The sequence below is a fragment of the Ciconia boyciana genome, chromosome 15, assembly GCF_034638445.1.
Source record: "Ciconia boyciana chromosome 15, ASM3463844v1, whole genome shotgun sequence".
Lineage (NCBI taxonomy): Eukaryota > Metazoa > Chordata > Aves > Ciconiiformes > Ciconiidae > Ciconia > Ciconia boyciana.
The window spans coordinates 6116120-6129648 of record NC_132948.1 but is presented as its reverse complement, the minus strand read 5'-3'; the positions used below and the strand labels follow the sequence as shown (position 1 = coordinate 6129648).

The 13529-nt window shown below is 46.8% G+C and overlaps 1 protein-coding gene across 3 annotated transcripts in view; it reads right to left on the bottom strand.

Annotated features, from left to right (window-relative positions):
* KREMEN1 (kringle containing transmembrane protein 1) overlaps positions 1-11058 on the bottom strand; it is a 36733-nt gene extending 25675 nt beyond the window's left edge. For 2 of the 3 annotated variants that reach the window (XM_072880361.1, XM_072880362.1), the window contains exon 1: positions 10850-11058. In XM_072880361.1, the coding sequence (XP_072736462.1) occupies positions 10850-10928 (79 nt within the window). In that variant the 5' untranslated portion in view covers positions 10929-11058. The remainder of the gene's footprint in view (positions 1-10849) is intronic. The other variant, XM_072880363.1, reaches the window with a different exon arrangement.
* Positions 11059-13529: the final 2471 nt, after the last annotated feature.

Genomic DNA, 13529 nt, shown 5'->3' with positions numbered 1-13529 from the left:
CCAGCTCCGTTGCCCTTCTCTGGACACGCTCCAGCCCCTCAATGTCTCTCTTGTCGTGAGGGGCCCAACACTGAACACAGCATTCGAGGTGTGGCCTCACCAGTGCTGAGAACAGGGGCACGATCACTGCCCCAGTCCTGCTGGCCACACTGTTTCTGATACAAGCCAGGATGCCATTGGCTTTCTTGGCCACCTGGGCACACTGCTGGCTCATGTTCAGCCGGCTGTCAACCAACACTTCCAGGTCCTTTTCCGCCAGGCAGCTTTCCAGCCACTCTTCCCCAAGCCTGTAGCGTTGCATGGGGTTGCTGTGGCCCAAGTGCAGGACCTGGCACTGAGCCTTGTTGAACCTCGTACAATTGGCCTCGGCCCATCGATCCAGCCTGTCCAGGTCCCTCTGCAGAGCCTTCCTCCCCTCAAGCAGATCAACACTCCCGCACAACTTGGTGTCATCTGCGACCTTACTGAGGGTGCACTCGATCCCCTCGTCCAGATCATTGATAAAGATATTAAACAGAACTGGCCCCAATACTGAGCCCTGGGGAACACCACTGGTGACCGGCCACCAACTGGAGTAAACTCCATTCACCATCACTCTTTGGGCCCGGCCATCCAGCCAGTTTTTTAGCCAGCGAACAGTACATCCGTCCAAGCCATGAGCAGCCACTTTCTCCAGGAGAATGCTGTGGGAAACCGTGTCAAAGGCTTTACTGAAGTCTAGGTAGACAACATCCACAGCCTTTCCCTCACCCACTAAGAGGGTCACCTTGTCGTAGAAGGAGCTCAGGTTGGTCAAGCAGGACCTGCCTTTCCTAAACCCATGCTGACTGGCCCTGATCACCTGGTTGTCCTGTACGTGCCACGTGATGGCACTCAAGATGATCTGCTCCATAACCTTCCCTGGCACCGGGGTCAGACTGACGGGTCTGTAGTTCCCCGGATCCTCCTTCCGGCCCTTCTTGTGGATGGGTGACACGTTTGCTAACCTCCAGTCAACTGGGACCTCCCCGGTGAGCCAGGACTGCTGGTAAAGGATTGAAAGTGCCTTGGTGAGCACTTCTGCCAGCTCCCTCAGTACCCTTGCATGGATCCCACCCGGCCCCATAGAGTTGTGTGTGTCTGAGTGGTGCAGCAGGTCACTAACCATTTCCCCTTGGATTATGGGGGCTTCATTCTGCTCCCCGTCCCTGTCTTCCAGCTCAGGGGGCTGGGTACCCAGAGAACAACTGGTCTTACTATTAAAGACTGAGGCAAAGAAGGCATTAAGTACCTCAGCCTTTTCCTCAGCCTTTGTCACTATGTTTCCCCCTGCATCCAATAAAGGATGGAGATTCTCCTTAGCCCTCCTTTTGTTGCTAATGTATTTATAGAAACTTTTTTTAATTGTCTTTTACAGCAGTAGCCAGATTAAGTTCTAGTTGGGCTTTGGCCCTTCTAATTTTCTCCCTGCATAACCTCACGACATCTTTGTAGTCCTCCTGAGTTGCCTGACCCTTCTTCCAAAGGTCATAAACTCTCCTTTTTTTCCAGAGTTCCAGCCAAAGCTCTCTGTTCAGCCAGGCCATTAATGACATCTTCTGATCAAATAAATATTCATATGCATGAACAATTTTACCTTTACTAAAAATGCAAAACATTTTTTATTAAATTATGCACTGTGAGGGTGTCAGAACACGGGAACATTTTGCCCAGAGAGGTTGTGGAATCTCCGTCCTTGGAGATATTCAAAAGCCATCTGGACATGGTCCTGGGCAACCTGCTTTAGGTGACCGTGCTTGAGCAGAGGGGTTGAACAAGATGACCTCCAGAGGTCACTTCCAACCTCAACCATTCTGTGATTCTGTGATCATCTTCCAGAAATAGACATTATAATTAGTGTACCATAAGTAAGTCCATCCTCTTTATAATTAATACTTGGTAACATTTATCATCCATGCATTTATTTAAAAATAGTATTAAAATACAACAGTCCATTACAGAACTAAAACTGCTGCGTTACACTACTGTAAACATTTCTTTGTACTGAGTAGCATTACTGGGGAAAGTCACAAATGCTTCCTACGAACCGCAGGCTGCACAACCTTCTGTTTTATCTGATAGTATTCTCTGTAGAAACCATGTAACAGCTGCAGAGATGTTCTGCTGCCCTGAGGGACAGGGAGAGTGCTCTGAAGTGGAGTATGCTGATCTCAGGTGTCCCTCATGAGATGTACTTTACAAAACAAGGCTAGAAAGACCTGTGTGTCTGCAGTTGGGAGAGGAAAAAAAACCACCCTCAGCTTAATCTTGATATTAACAGTACACCTTTTTTGTACTTAGAAATATTGTGGGAGAAGGGAAAATGTATTATTAAAACCATGCCTTTGAAATGAGTTTAGTCTGGGCCCACAAGTATCAGAATGGTGCAATTATAATGCTTATTTCACAGTTTTTATTACACAGCAGATGAAAGCTGATGTTTTTGTGCCTTCACTGCGCATTTTCATGCCTGGGCAAGTTAGGATTTCTATTAAATGGAATTTTGTTGCTGAAGGCACACAGAAGAGGTGTCTGCACGGCCATTAATGTATACTATCATCCGTGGACAGAAAGCTATCTAATTTAACAAAACCAAGCTTCAATACCCCTCCTTACTGTAATTTACCTGACTGCCTTAGCCATGCAGGTGAGCTACATATATTTACTTGAAAATGCAAATCTGAGTTTCCAGTATTCAGGCCACCAGATATTTGCATAAACATATGAAACAAAAACCCACTTTAAAGTCACCACAGTGTTGCAACTTTTGTCAATACCTCTCTTGCTTTGCAGTTAATGTAAAAGTTTTTCTATGTCATAGCTGAAAAATATAAGCTGATGAATTTGGCAGAAACGAGAGGAAAACATAATCAAAGTGGATAAACAAAATAATGTACAGTATAAAGAAGCAGTTGTGACAAGTGATAAACACATCCAGAAAAGATGTCTCCTTCAGCTTAGTGCGATTACTTTTTTGCTTCGCACGTCTAAATGAGAAGCAATATGTCCTAACATCTACTCAGAAATGCAAGGAATGCTACAATACCTGAATGTAATCTGGCACACGGACTAAACTGAAGTTAACATCAGCCCATTTTAGGATCTGCTAAGACTGGCCCATGCTTTAACTTGCAGTAGCAACTGCCTTTCATTTTTCATTTTCTTTTTTTTTTTAATAGATTTTCTTCAAACTTCATTGCGCTAGTACCTTAAGGACATTGCACAAAAGGAAGAGCCAGAGCTCTCTTCATTCCTGTTAGCTGTAGGCTTTTTGTTCCCAAGACAATAGGTAGCTGTAACAGTGCCTCCTGCATTCTTTTGCACTACCAAGAGATTTGGGAAAAATGTGCCAGCTGACTTGTAGTGAAGCTCCCCTGGCTCTGTTAGCATCTAGATGTGGAAGGGGGAGGCAGTGAGATACCATGTAAAATCATTGATTATCCCAGAGAAGCTGAAATGAAAACTTTAAGTTATGGAATTTAGCAGCTGTTATCAAATGAAATACATACCTTTTTGTGTTACAGGGAATTTGCTAGGAAATTTTCATTTTGTTAACGATTAATAATAATTTTGCTATAGCACTGGGATGCAATCTTTTCAAGTAAATACTGGCATTTAAAAATCAGGTCCTCAGTCCTACATTCTTTTACCTTGAACAATCAGCTTTGAGATCTGCTGAGATATATATTTTATACAGTTATCTATAAAATTCCTAGTAACATGGATACAGATCTCTCAACATATTCAGTATCTTGGCAGTAACAGCTGAATTCTTCTATTTATCACACATAGTGATTTCACCATATTTTGCTGCACTACAGCCAAGACACTACCTTAGCGATCTCACTACGAAATTAATATTCCCAATGTGTTGAAGGTGCAAAGTGAATGTTTCATCTGCAGACAGACCACTGTCCTCTCCATTTCAATCCTCTCTGTAGGCTGCACTTTAAAGACAAAAATCCCAAGAGATTCTGGAGAAGAGAAGGTTAGAACCCGTCCTTCATTTTGTCTTACACCACTGGTGCAATAATTCCGTGAAAAAATGAGCTTAAAAAAGGTCAGCCTGATTTGTCTGCACAAAACTAATTCAGAAGAGGTCATCTAAATAAAACAGTCAGAAAAGAGCGGACTGAACACTATTGGTAAAACTCTTGGGCTTACTCAAATTACCTGATTTCTCTTTGGTAGATTATGATCATGTAGAAGGCAGGGGAAAAAAAATAAAACAACCAACAACAATCACCTCTCCTTTACTGTTCTGGCACCCACTGGATCCAACTGCCTTATGTTGGTTGATACTTCGATGTTACTTTAGGCTATGAAGCCCTTCGCTTGGAATATAACTAACATCAGAACAGTGACTCAAGGAAATTAATACCAGTTCTATGAACTTCAGCAAGCCTTATTCCTTAAAGTTTTGTAAGGCTATGGCATACTATGACAAAACTTGCACTGTATCCAAGTCCTCTCTGGGTGGCAAAGACAGCAAGGGAAGAACAGGCACTTTGTGGAGGCTAAAGCCGACAGCTTCCTAGAAGGCATGAGAGTGCCACTGTGCTTGATAGACTTGTCACATGGTTTCTGTTCATGCACCCAAGGCTCAGTTTAAACTATCCTGTCCTACATTACAAACCCATATTAAATCACTAGGGCTTTAGAGAGTACACGGAGAAAGCTGTGACCATTCAAATCTTAAGTCTCCGACCTCCTCATATTTCTAAGATCTTAGTCAGCTGGGTTTCAGACATAGTCTGAAGTAGAGGCTTGTGTCAAATCCATGATTAAAATCAGTGTCTGTGATGATTTCACTCTATTAACTGCCTAATGACCCTGCTGCTTCTACTGTTTTGTGGGGATGTCTGCAAACAGAATTAATCAGAGATAGAACCACTGCAGTGGTTCTAGTCATAAAAAGCTGGAAGGTTCCAACAGGTCCTGTTAAGAATCATGCTTATGAGTCTTAGTGAGAAAACATGGACAGCAGTGTGTTCTCAGGGCTGTTTTGTTTTCAACACATCAGGTGCCATGGTTGACAGAAAAATAACTTTATTTTAAATGAATACTGAGCCTAGATAAGTACATATTGAGTGGCAACTGCTAGAAGGAAAAAGCGGAAAATAAGCCTGGGGATGGCTGTCCACTATGAGTGAATGCTCAGTGTGTGATACAGGTTCACAATTAGTTTTATTAGAGCCAGATCAACATTTGGAAGATCAAACAGCAGCTGTAGTAGAAATTTTTTCCATCTGTCTCAGTTTCTTCTTCGATGTAGGGACCTTACAATGATCATTTATGCCTTTGTTACTTTGGGACTGTATGGCTGCCTGCACTCCACATGGGCGCCACTGTAGGATCATTTGAAAAATTAAGGTAGTGCAGAATATAACAGACTGACTTTTTTACTGAACAAAGCACTGATGATAAAACACTGACATTTCAGAGTCTGCATTGGCTTCCAATGATTTTCTAAGATGGACTTCCAAATATTGGTTTTAATCTCTGAAGTCCTTAATGGCAAGAGGCCCGGTTACCTGAGAAACTCTCATTTCGTGCCACATTACCACAGACAGAAATAATACAAACATTTGAATTTCATCTGCAGTCTTTTCTGTACAAATGAGATGAAAAGCAAAGAAAACAGCTATCTACTTCTCAAACGCTCTTCCTTTTCTAGCTGACAAGTGGGAAATCTTATAAATCTCCTGAGCATTCTTCCAAATCTGTATTTTTCTCACAGATGTATATTTAGTGACATTACAAATTGCAGACTGAAGAAATGGAGGTTTCAGGATGGTTTAAATGACTTCTCAGAGTACTCTTCTAAGTTCGGGGCATGTATATAGCTTTTGAGACTGAAAATTCAGAATGACAAACTTGTTACTATTTCACTGAAAAAAATAAAGTTACTTGCTTTATTTGTTTGCTTTAAGTTCTGGAGTGCTGCATAGTGGCTGGAGAGATTAAAGGCTGACAACAATTATCAACCAGAAACTAGCCTACCCAGGCCAGAAATTATCCTGCCAGCTACTGCCAAACAAAAAGCAAGGTTTTCTTTTAAAAATCTGCAGATTAATTAAAGGTAAATGAAAGTGACTGCTATTTAAATCTTGGGTTTCATTACAGTGGTGTGATAGCCAGAACATTAAATGTTCTGTAAGGCTGGAGCAAGAAATAAAGGTTCCTTGAATTTACACGCTGTAACTGCCTGCTCAGTTCTCGCTTGTTTTTCTTACAGCCTTTCAGAAGAGTCAGAAAAATGCTTAAGCAGAATATAAGGATATGGAACCAAAGGTGCCAGGTCCGATAATGACTAGGTGTCAGTTGCTTGATGCATGTGCTTGCATAGTGTCCTAAGAAGAGTTTTAAGTCATTTCCATTCTACCTAAACTGTTCTCCTAGTTCTTGCTAGAGATTGCAATTTAAGCACTCCTCCTTAAATGAAAGCACTGTATCTAGGTGCAGATGGCAACAGTTACAGGCACTAACCAGATGCTGCAGTCTCTAATTTGATTGAAAGGGTATAATTAGACAGCAGAAACACTTCAATGAGAGAGTAATGCGCAGAGGAAAGGACAGAAACCACTTAACTGATGCCAAGATACCCCAGCAGTAACAGAGGCAGGGGCCCACGGATGGAAGGGGCAGAACACCAAATTACCTTCTTCAGATGAGAATATTTTTGTTTCCCGATGGATGCAAATAGGGATTCTATTATCATAGGTTGCCACAGTTCTTCATGTGGGAACACTGATTAAAACCAGAAGAAGCTTCAGGAGATCAAAGAGACAAATATGGCTTCTGTGGTCATTATTAAAAATATTTTTAGCAGTGCCATGGTTTTCTTTGAAGATGCAGTTTTATCGATTGAACTACAGTTCATTTGCATACTGCCACATGACTGGTCAGGAAAAAAATCGTCTGGTTCCATATGATGTTATGATGCAAAAGCAATGCTTTGGGGAAGCGCAAGGCTGGGGCAGACCCACCCAAGTGAAAAATTAGTGTAGTAATTTTCCATTTCAATACTATTCCCATTAATACTAATGTAACAAAAGCCCTTATCAAAACTATCAGGCTTGGGTGCCTATACTGTAACAGTAAAAATCCCCACAATGCAACAGTTGATATGAACTACAGAAAAAACCTCAGGAAAGAATGATCTTTGTTTAAAATTGCAATTTTCAAAATTGCTAGAAAATAACTCCCCACTTGGTAAATCAGCTAGTTAAATTCTGATGTGATGCTATGAAGGCACTTGGTTAAAGCTGATCATTTCTCCTTTGCAGTGTAGGGGCACTCTGCACGTAGTTTAAAAATCATCTCTCTCTCATTCTACATATCCACACAGACACACAAACACACACACAGACATACACGTATAATGTTTTAAAGTCCCCACATGCAATCATTTTTGCTGGTCAGAACTAGAGTCTCACTTAGCGTTAGTCCAAACCAGAGAGCAGTCACAGTGAATACTCACCTGACATTTGATCAAACCTTGACTTAAGCATCTGTCTGTCCTGTAAGAATGTACATTCCTGGGAATGTACAGACATGTGGAGTTCCCTGCTTGTGTTCCCTGGCAGTGTGTGAGTTGTTATATATGTGAACTTGCTATTCTTGTGAAACTTTGATTACTAACCTTCAATCTAAAAACTTTTTCATCACTTTTCCTTTTTTGTTTTTTTTTTAAAAAAAGGTAAATGTTATCTGACTGGCCAGACCCTTTCTGGAATACGTTGGAAGCAGGCAAATTATGATATGAGCATGAGAGGCAGTTATCATTATTTCTAATGCTTAAAAGTATGTATTTTGTACCTTTTTTATTTTTATTCATACAATACAAACATGCTATATTGGCCACAGCTTTGCAGCTGCTGGCTGGCCCTCGGCCGCAAGATGCAAACACACTTGCTTGTCTTGTGATTCTTTATCACTGTAAGTGAGAATGCATGATGTGGCCCCATAAGAATTTCTGTTCCTTAATACACCCATTTGTTTTCTTTCTTTGTGAAGTTTTAAAACTGTTGTTCCATTGTCAAGCGTGGCAGACTGAATCCCTTTGGAAATTTTATCAGGATGGGCCATAGCCACTGTGTGGATGGAGGGAGTGGTCAATTGCACAACCATTATGGTGTGATATGACAGAGAATGCAAATTTTGCAGCTGGCAGCATGTAATCCCTGCCTCCCTCCCACTTCTTTGGCTCCATCCTGCCTAAATCCATTCACATAACTCTGGATTTTGAGTTACGCTCTGTGTATGTACAAGCATGATACGCTGAAGTGTCTGACTAGCTAGTTCATTTTGTCTGTCTGGTTAGAAATGCTTTTTTGAGTACTTCCATGATGATTTCTTAAGGCATATCAAGAAGAGCTGCTTCTCTAGATCAGCAAGACATAGGCAGAAAAAGATGACAAGAGATGCAAGGTTTGTGAGAGAAGGCTGAAATAGCAGCCTAAAGGAAAGACTCAGCTGGGAAGAAAACCAAGGACATGGTGACCAGTATTGCTAAATGGAAAGAAAACAGAGAAAGGAAAAAGATACTGATAATCATATACATTTCTGATGAGGAAATTAAATGAACACTATAAATACAGAAACTAGACATGAGAACTTATTGCACTGAGTATATAAAATAACATTTGTTCACTGAAACTAACATTTGCCAAAGGCATTTCCATCTCTTTGGCCTTGTAATACAAAACTCACCAAATTTAGACAGTCCTTTAATGTTAGGCAATCTATTCACCCATCTCTTATTTCTGATTCACTTGAGAAATGTGGTATGACTGAAGTTTGAATACTGCAAATGTCAGTGTTTGGATTAATAGAAACTGTTGGACATCACACAGCAAAGCAGAAACATTCTGTGAAAAGTAGCACAGTACTATGTGTAAAAACAGTTGTTAACTCACTCTAATTTCTGACAATTCGAGTCATTTTTCATAAGGCAATTCCAGAAGTTAAAGCTTCTCTCCTATCTTAGCAAATGATGGTGTGACACAGTCTGTATTTTGACTGCATTTTACAATAAACCTATTAAGGCATGCATTTGATAAAAAAAGAATAGGCATTAAAAACATACCGTATGACAAACTGCCTTGCAAAAGAAATATTCATGTTTTTGTATTTCAGAATTCTGCCAGCTTCAGGTGCAACCTGACCCAGCTGATCCCATTTCGGTCCTGTGGGACTAAGGGTCAAGAAGAGGACCCTGAGGGATGGTTTGTGCAGATCAGCAACTCTGCAGATTTTGTACATGCCATACAAATTACAGGTCCTTGTTGAAGTAGATTTGCACTGTTTCCAGGTTCTTTAGCAGAAGACACATAGGTGGCAGTGCTTTCTAGATCCATTCTCCTTTGCTACCCCTTCACTCAGAGGCATTATATATTCTTCTCCCCTCCCCAGCTGCTTGTGCTCAGGCATCTCTGTCCCCTTTAGTGGCTGCCAGTGCACGCAGTTAGAAGTTGGCTAGAGGATGGAAGTGCAGGTGCGTAAACAGACAGAATCCTCTCAATAGCCTATGAACCAAACATTCACACTGGGATATATCCTCCACTTGCTGTCATGCAGCCTGCTGTGAGGGACTTGGTCACACATGGAGTGTTCTGTCCGCAGCTGCTCAGAAACCTTACAAGAAGACATTCTTCACCTTAAGCAAAGGAAGGAGTACCTACTGTGTGCACCAAATACGGCCTAATGGTACTGGGAACAGACTGTTAGACATGGTCTAGGTATGTCCCTGTCTAGGCAGCTCTCTACACGCTTATCTGAAAATACTCTCACATTTTACTTCAGGTAACTTCTGAGAAGTTGTAAAGTTACCTTCTGAGTTCTCTTTCTGGAAAAAGGCTTTTTTTTCCTCAAGAAAGTCTATGTAAGTATTTTCCAAATCTAATTAAGTGCATCTACAAAAACTTGATGAGCAAATATCTGTTCATGGCAAAAGGAAGTAGAGCAGATTCTATGTTATAAAGAATAACAACGATCAGAATACACAAAATGTATCCAGGAGGGCCATGCATCCAATGGCTGTGACACTGCGATCATCTGGAACAGCCACTTCAGATCTTGCAAAGCAGGGCCACCTTCGTTTATCAGAGAACTATGGTATGTGAAATCATCAGTTACAACTGAGATGAGAACAAAAGGGCGCAGAGAAATTTTAAGTGAAAAATCACACTAACAGGTAGCGAAGCTTCAGGCTTCCCAGATTCCTTGGCTGAACGAGAACCTGAATGGTCAGAGGAATCCGTGTTTGACAGGGAGCTGGGGCAGCACGCTGCAGACGGGCGAGATGGCCACCCTCCAAGCTCTGGGTCTGCGGCCCCGATTCTGCCCTGCTGCCACTGGTTATTTCATTTCCCAGTGAGTAAGTGTACCCACGCCCCACGCTCCTCGCTCCCCGCAGATGCCTCTGTCCTGCAGATCCAGCTACCAAACCACTTTGGTAGAGAAACGTGCTGCTCTTCTTCCTCCTACCTCACGCCTTCCAACAGCTTTCCCAGCTCCCAGCTCAGCGAGCACAAGGAGATCCTCAAATACCCACACGCTGCAAACCGCGCACGAAAATTCCCCCCTGCCTGTTTGCACGAGCAGCTTCGAGCCGTGCACCGACCTGGCGAGCAGGAAGGGACGTCGTCGCGACCTCGAAGAGGTGCTGCCGGGCGGCTGAGCCCTTCCGCGGGAGCCTGCGCGCCAGCGGCAACTCCGCGGAGTTCGGGGAGAGGCTGCCCAGCTCCCTCGCCGCTCAGCCCCGTCGGAGAGCGGGCAGCGGCCCCGAACGCGCCCCCCTCCCGGCTCCCCGCGGCGCGTCACTCACCGGAGAGAGCGGGCTCCCGGCAGCAGCTCAGCGCCAGCCCCGAGAAGGCCAGGACGGCGGCGAGGGCGGGGGGCTCCATGGGCAGCGGCCGCCGGGCCGCACGGCGCTGGCAGGCGGCAGCCCCAGCGCTCCGGGGGCAGAGGCGGTCGCGGACGGCCGGGAAGAGCGCGAAGTGCGGGAAGCGGCGGCCCTACAGCATGTGTCCTGTAACTGCGCCCCGGCGAGGTGCCGAGTGGCAGATGAGGGATCCTATTACCAGCCATGTGACAGGAAAGGATAGAGACCGACATCCCAACCTGCTGCGGCGCGGGACCGCGGAGCTGCTGCTGCCGCTACGTTCGACACCGACGGCTCTGGGCTGCCGGTGCTCGCTGCGGGGCCAGCACCGGCGCTCCGCGGAGCCCTCCTGGCAGGCAGGGCCGCCCCGCCGTCAGCGAGGCAGCAGCCCGGCCACCACCCCCCGCCCCCCCTCCGCCCCAGGAGCGACCCATGTCTCGCTCTCGGCACTCCCCGCTGCCCTCTCGCACCCGCTCCCCCGCTGTGGCCGCGGAAGAGGCCGGGCAGGAGCCCCTCAGCCTCGCGGCCTAGCCTCGGGCTCTGCCTGCGGCCAGCCGCCGGCCCGGCCCCGCGCTCGCCCTCCGCCAGGCTGGGGTCCCGCGGGGGTTGTCTGCCCGCAGATGGGAGCGCGCAGGTGCAGCACGTCTCCAGCCCTTGAGGCGGGGGGGACGCACACGGCGTCTCCAGCCCTTGAGGCGGGGGACACGCACACGGCGTCTCCAGCCCTTGAGGCGGAGGGGGGGGGGGGGCACACACGGCACAGGGGAAGAACGCTACGAACTTGGTACGAGCCCCGCGCAGCTCCCGCCCGCGCACAGCCGCTCTGTGCGGCTCGGGCTGCGCCCGACCAGCCCCTTTCTGAGGGACGCGGCCCTGAGCGGCTCGGACGGCGGCTCGGCGCCAGCGCCGCGCGCTGCGATGGAGGGCGTCGTTCGGAAACTGTGAGGAGGCAACTCCCGCCCCGCAGAAGCGACGGGCGGCGGAGCCGGGTCGGTGCGGCCCGTGCCCGAAGTGCGCCGGGAGAAAGCACCGCGGGCGGGGCTGCGGAGGCGCTCCCGCCCCCAGCAGCGCGGGCACGGAGCAGGGGCAGGGAGGCAGCGGTACGGAGCGGGGGCGGGGAGCAGGGCACGAAGGCAGAGGCAGGGAGGCAGGGGCACGGGCAGCGGCACAGGGGCTGGCCCAGGTACGCACGGACACACGGAGACGGGCACATGGGCGCCCACGCACATCCAGCGACACGAGACATTCGCGGCCGGACACGGACACGCAGGGACACGCGCGCACACACATCCAAACCTTGGGACACACGCGCAGCCGCGAGGAGACACACGTACCCACGGTGATACAAACATGCAAAGAGACAAACACAGAAACACAGCAGCTAACAGACCGTGGAACCGGAAGAAAAAGAGCAGTGCTGCTTTCTGAGAATGGTGATCCCACGTGCAGAAAGATAGCTTTTTTTTTCCCCCATCTACATGGAAGACAGCAAAGGACAAAAAAAGTCGTCAAGGCGGTACGTTAGAAAGCTACTGTCTAAACTTCTACAAAGGCTTACTAGCTGACCTGTGAGATGTTACAGCAATGGCAGTGCTTCTCTGCTAAAAAAACAACAACAACAACAAAAACAACAGCAAAAAACCCATACAGAAAGTTACACTTGCTTTGTCAGGAACAGGAGGGACAAGGTGCTCGAAGGTTCTTGTCCTTGTAGCACCTTTACACCACTGCTATGTGATGGGGTGGCACCTTCGGACATCTAAAAGGGAGAGAGCGATGTTGCTACTCTGAAGGAGGAAGCAACAAAATACAGTTTCTAGGCTTTAACTATTGTAGCAATACGCACCGTGGTACATCTCACTTTTAGCATGCAGAAACCTCCCATCTTATAAAGTTGTAAGGTTGATTTTTGAGGTGAAAAATGTGCTTAAATTTCTGTGGCCTTTGTGATATATATAAAAAGCAGAAAAAGGATTCTCTACCTCCTCCCCGCCAGCGGCACAGGGGGACAGGGAATGGGGGTTGCGGTCAGTTCATCACACGTTGTCTCTGCCGCTCCTTCCTCCTCAGGGGAGGACTCCTCACGCTCTTCCCCTGCTCCAGCGTGGGATCCCTCCCACAGGAGACAGTCCTCCACGAACTGCTCCAACATGAGTCCTTCCCATGGGCTGCAGTTCTTCATGAACTGCACCAGCATGGCTCCCTTCCATGGGGTGCAGTCCTTCAGGAACAGACTGCTCCAGCGTGGGTCCCCCATGGGGTCACAAGCCCTGCCAGCAAACCTGCTCCAGCGTGGGCTCCTCTCTCCACAGGTCCACAGGTCCTGCCAGGAGCCTGCTCCAGCGCGGGCTCTCCATGGGGTCCCAGCCTCCTTCAGGCATCCACCTGCTCCGGCGTGGGGTCCTCCACGGGCTGCAGTGGGTATCTGCTCCACCGTTAACTCCGTGGGCTGCAGGGGGACAGCAGCCCTAGGCTTCACCATGGGCTGCAGGGGAATCTCTGCTCTGGCACCTGGAGCACCTCCTCCCCCTCCTTCTTCACTGACCTGGGTGTCTGCAGAGTTGTTTCTCTCTCATATTCTCACTCCTCTCTCTCCAGCTGCAGTTGCACAATTCCCCCCCAT